The 5,765-nt window shown below is 42.1% G+C and overlaps 1 protein-coding gene across 2 annotated transcripts in view; it reads left to right on the top strand.

The window, feature by feature from the left end:
* The window catches only part of ROCK1 (Rho associated coiled-coil containing protein kinase 1), a 179,040-nt gene that overhangs the window by 98,716 nt on the left and 74,559 nt on the right, over positions 1 to 5,765 (top strand). For both annotated transcript variants that reach the window (XM_019526045.1, XM_019526036.1), the window contains exon 10: positions 701 to 860. In XM_019526045.1, the coding sequence (XP_019381590.1) occupies positions 701 to 860 (160 nt within the window). The remainder of the gene's footprint in view (positions 1 to 700; positions 861 to 5,765) is intronic.

Raw genomic sequence — 5,765 nt, 5'->3', positions numbered from 1 at the left:
CCCCCCCCCCCCCCCCAAAGAGTTGCTTGCAGCTTTGTCCCATGCCCTGCCCCAGCTGGACAGAGCCTGTTGGTTCCCATTTACTTTGGCGCCCAGGACAGTTGTCCTGCACACACCCCTTTGCTATACTGCTGAGATCAGTAACTCATTTCATGAGAATTCTCATTTATGACTGCTCTCTGCAGTTTTGTTAAACAGTTACATGAACCAGAACATACAAACAATGATGGCTCTAATGATGGTGGAGAGTTTCCACTTGACTTGTCCATTTGTATTGCTGTAAGTTTTTTTTTTTTTCCATCCCTCACCTCCCTTTCTGTTTTGGCTTTTTATATAGTCCATAGTTAATTTGATAAATTCAGTTGAAGTGCTCATCTTACAAACATTACATAGCTCACAAGTGAAAACACTTCAGATACACAGAGCACTATTGAGTCTCTAAGTATTCCCATGCATTACAAGCTGCAGGATCAGAACCTATATTTATTTGGCTGATCACTGTCACATTTGTCTAACTACTGACACACACAACTCCATGTTTGTCAAGTCGCAGATATTTTAAAGTAACATAACATTTACGGAATCCAAGTTTCCATAACAGAAGTGACAAGAATTGAATATAAATATTAGCCCCTATTTTATTTTTCTTACAGCTAGTTATATCATTTGAGAGGAATGATAATTTTCTTTCTATTTGTAGCTGTTGCACCAGTTGTGCCTGATTTAAGTAGTGACATTGACACTAGTAACTTTGATGATTTGGAAGAAGACAAGGGAGACGAAGAAACATTTCCTATACCAAAAGCATTTGTTGGCAACCAGCTACCTTTTGTAGGATTTACATACTACAACAATCGCCAGTAAGTATGGAGAAAACTAGCATTTTGTACCATCATCAGGTCTTGTATTGCTGATTTCTATTTATATATCCTTTGTATGAGATGGTGAGCCCTTTAAAATAAAGGCTTGTAGATGATCATAATTTGTGACATGCCCATGGCAACAGTAACTGCTGCTACTTAGACATTCGTCTTTGGACTCATACAGAGATACTCAACCTCTGGCCCATGAGCCAGATGTCTCCTGCAATACCATGTCATCCAGCCTGTGAGGCTCCTTGCAGGTCAGGAAATGTGGGCAGGGGGAGAGGCGGTTATTGCTCCCCTGCTGCCAGATCTCTAGACCAGTGCTCAGGGCCAGGCAGGGGCAGTGCCCCTGGCCCAAGGCCCAATCCTGATTCATGGTGGTGGGGGGTGGGGGTGGTTGCTGGGCCCCAAGACCCAATCTGGCCTGCAGAATTCAAAGGTTGAGCACCACTGGACTAGTACAATAATTCTGTGAGCAGTTCTTAACTAAGCACATGCATAGTGTCAGTATAAACAAAGGATTAAAGTGTGTGTGGTTTTTTTACATCGGGGTAGAGGTGAGGCCAAAACAATTGAGGGTCAGAGACTCCTTTGTAAACCCCATTCCTGTCCAGGCATGCTGTAGTGACCACCTTGGAGAGAGGAAGGTCCTACCAGTTGGTGCCAGGCTGAATGTTAATTCTCTCCATCAGGACCCTTGCAGGCAATCCCCGTGGGGCAACACTGGTTTACAGGCAACCCTGCTGCAGAAGGCATGTTGCACCCTCTGCATTCCTGAAAATGCATTTATATCTATTGCCAAAGCACTGTAAGTCTAATGGAGTGGGAGATGGTTCTTCTGTGGGCCTAGCACTTGAGATTGTTTTTCCTCCCATTGCCACAAGGTACCGTCTGAACTGGTGGAGAGAAAAGAGAGAGAGTTGGCTTTCCAAGTCCAGAGGCAGTTGTGGCTGTACAGAGGTCTTGTTGTCAGCTCTCTCTCCTGTGTTGTATTAATGGGAAGCTTATTATGCCCAATTCTTTTAATATTTCCCTTCAGGGACTCCTGTAAAGAAACCTTTTGGGGCTCTGACAGAGACCAAACATGAGGCACCCTCTGCCTTTCCTAATCTGGTGATCATTGTCTGTGCGCTGAGGGAAAGGGGTTCATTATATCGCTACATAGTGTATACTTGTTGAGGACATGCTCACAAACACCTGCTTCTTGAGAACAGTTTTTGACCGTCATAGGAACTATTGTATCCAGCAGCCTGGTGACCTTTCATTTGGCTTTTTGCAATAGTAACGTTTAGAAAGCCTCTGGTGTGCGTTTCCTGACAAAGGAGTATCCTGAGTCCTAGTAAACTCTCCTAAATGCTTAAAGGCTGCTTCTACCTGCTGCTTCTTATACTAAAAATAAACAGGGTTCATTATTTCTTACTTTTGATGGAAGTGGTGGAAGGTCTTAAATGTGGAAGTTGTTTCTGATTTGAAAATTTGATACAGGTAAGTTAGGAAGATGCGACTAAAAAAAAAAAAGTTTGTCCTGTTTCTGTTCTGCTTGCACTATGTTTATTTTAAGAAAATAGGGTGCAGTTTGTACCTTTTTGATTTACTTTCTTTAACAGTTATGTCCTTACATTGCACCCTTAATGCGTGATTCACCCTTGAATTCCCCTTTTTTTCCTATACATAATAGTGCCAAGTATTGTTAGGGATGTGATTCAGTAGAGGACAACAGAATCATGATTAACTGGGAGGTAGAATCCTGTGTCTGTGCAGGGGTTTGGACTAGATGACTCCTGAGGAACCTTCCAGCCCTGTGTGTCTGTGATTCTTTTTTTTACACTGTCCACATATAAGTACATAGCACTGTTAAACTTCTGTATAACTGCAGCTGATTTCTAATTACAGTAAAAGCCGCGTTAACTGGCACTTGATTAACTAGCATGCTGGTTGACGCCGGTTGATGTGGCGAAAGGGAAACCGGAAGTAAGACTTGCGGTTTTGTCAGATCCCACAGCCTGGGGGAAAGCAGCCTGTGCGGAGCCTCTCCTCCCTCCCCCCCCCGGCACACTGACACTGCGGGAGGGGCGGCACGGTTAATCTGAGATGTAGATGTGGCGGGGGGCGTCTTTGCCTGACCAGGCAAAGATGCCTCTCAGATGACCAGCACATTTCGTTATCCAGCACCCCCCCATTTTCCGTGGGTGCCGGATAACAGAGCTTTTGCTGTACATTACACAAAAATACCCCTCTGTCCACAGTGATTAAGATTGCAAAGCCAACCATGTACAGTTAAGAAATACCAAAAATATATTTGCTTGTCATTTTAATTTGGCCTTATGTATTTTGATAGTCTTTCATAACATGACCACATATTATGTTTTACTGCAGAGCCCGTGCCTCATTAGTAGACAGAATGGATGGTGCTCAGCTAATGTCCTTATTTTTCAGTGTGTGTCTTTATTATTTGAACCCTGATATGAAGAAAGAGTTTGTTTATTTTCTCATGGGCTTTTGTATGGCACTCATCACTAAATATTAATAAATTTATCTCAAAGCTCCTATGAGATAAGGCAGTTGTTATATACCTATATTATAGATGCAGAGCAGAGGCACAGAGAAGTCAAATTAAAAAATATTGATTACTGTTGGAATTATTCCTTCTCCTCAGCCTTCACACATGAGTTTTGGGGTACTCTGTATATTTGGCCAGAGTTTCCAGTGACATCAGTTGTAGTTTAGAGACCAGCAGTGCTGCAAGGCAGACCCCAGCTCCCTAGTGAGGGCCTAGAAAATATAGATGATTAGTGATTAGCTTTGAAAAAAATGATTTGCATGACAGGTTTAGCATTTCAGAGGAGCTCTGAAACTGAGCAGGACAATGCTACAACTGTCTTAATTATGAGACTGTCCTTCCTCTTTCTGCCTTTAACTACACACCTTCAGCTTATCCAGGTACTTTTATATGGTCCCTATCATCAGGGTGTCTTAGCCCTTACAATCGTTAATGTATTTTTCCTCATGACACCTTTGTGACAGGGAAAACTACAGATTATTTGATAAGTGAGGAACAGGGTGAGTCAGTGTGAGATTCGCAAAGGAGCTTAGGCACCCAAATTCAAAAGAGGAATTCAAATGGCCAAGTTAGGATTCATAAGTTCAGTTTCTACATGTTTTCAGACATGCTACCATATCAGGCGCTGAGACATTCAGACCAACCATCTCCCACACTAAAGCTGTTTAGGTGCAAGGACACCTTGAAGGGCCCAATCTAGTAAGTGTATTCTGAGGATTTCTAACATGTGGACAGTACTGAGCTCAGCACTTGCAGCTGCTTTCATTCAGAAGCAAGACTGGAGAAGTAGGTTGTGATGACTATCCTTTGCATACCTGCATAATGGTTGGAGCAGTTCCCAGATGAACTGAGAGACTTGGGTTAAAGGCCTTTCTCATCCTGATGGGATTCAGGCCCTTCTATCCCACATCCAAAGAAAGTGCATTAACCACCAGGCTTTAGGCAGTCTTCTCTCCTTTTTTGAAGTTGAGGGACCATTGTTTAGAAAGGAATGCAAAGCTCATTCTCTTAGGACAGCAAGCAAGAGGGATCATGACAACCTCAGTGAGGAGGGCTGTTTCTTGGATAGAAGGTTTCCCTTCTGCTCCCAGTGGTTTAACCATGATCTTTAATACAAAAGGAAAATTTCAGTCTAGATAGTTGAAGTTTTGTAGTCATAAGCCTTTAAAGATAGCCTGTTAAAATGTTGGGCGACTTTAAATAGAGGTGCTACCCGCCCTGCCTATAATATGCAAGGCTTCTGGATTTTATCTTAAGCTGATAACAGGTAAAATGAAGAGTGCTGTCAACTTAACCTATTCTCCAAACTTCAGAGTTTCGCTTAATGTTGATCCAGCACATTTTAATCCAGCAAAGTGGGACCAAAATGATAGTGGGAAATGCACAGCCAGGAAAATTCATGTTTGTTTTTTTTTAATTTGTTTTCAATTTAGTTGAAATATTCAAATGGATATTCAGTATCAAATGGAATTAAAAAATCTTTGTAATATACTTGTTTAGTAATATCCAGGCACAGGTCTAGAAGCTAGGAATAAAGTACTGTGTTTAATGCACAACATTGGAAACTATATCAATGAATGTTTAGCAAAGATCAGTTTCCATAAGCTGTAATGCAGTAGTCCCCTTCTCCCACCCTTCCTCATTCCCTACCATAGCACTGTCACAGGAAACTTTCTTTTAAAATTAAGAATGCTAAATAAAAGTGACTTATTAATAAGAAGTGACTGAAGCATCAGCCTTTTCCCGCAGCACTAAGGAAATGGATACTGCCTTGCAGAAACATTTTTGTATTTTAAAGTGAGTTCTTTTTTCCCCTTGTCTGAGGCTCATTTGACTGTGAAGTTCAGATGATATGTAGATAGTCACGGGTATTTTTCCATGATTTTTGAGTGACATCATACATATCAGAATTGGAGATTTAAGCCATCTTGGTACCCTCCTGATTTTTGGATTGCTTGAAGGAGCCAAAGTACACCTAGATGCGACTGACAGCTTGGGAAGGCTGCCTTAATTAGGATAGTCTGTCATTGTCCACCTGTAGCTGGGAGTGCTTGATGCTATGTGCTGCAGTTCCATATTCAGCACATTCTTTCTATTTCCCAGTTCTACACCAGGACTTGGAAGGGAGGTCCTCAGAAAATAGTATCAAGCTGCCTTTGTCAGTGCCAGCATTGGAAAGTGTGGGTTCCCTTCTTTCCCCATGGTGCAACATCTGGGGTATTCTAGTCATGCAGTGCTCTGGCCTCTTAATTGGCCAGAAGGGGTCAAAATGGGGTGAGAATCTCACATCAAGCTTTTAAGATGGCCTGTCAATCTCTTTCATTTCCATTCGTTAATGT

The sequence above is a fragment of the Gavialis gangeticus genome, unplaced genomic scaffold (genome assembly GCF_001723915.1).
Source record: "Gavialis gangeticus isolate Ggan-Ray unplaced genomic scaffold, GavGan_comp1, whole genome shotgun sequence".
NCBI classification, from domain to species: domain Eukaryota; kingdom Metazoa; phylum Chordata; order Crocodylia; family Gavialidae; genus Gavialis; species Gavialis gangeticus.
The sequence above is the reverse complement of the archived record's forward strand: the minus strand, read 5'-3'. Positions and strand labels throughout refer to the sequence as shown.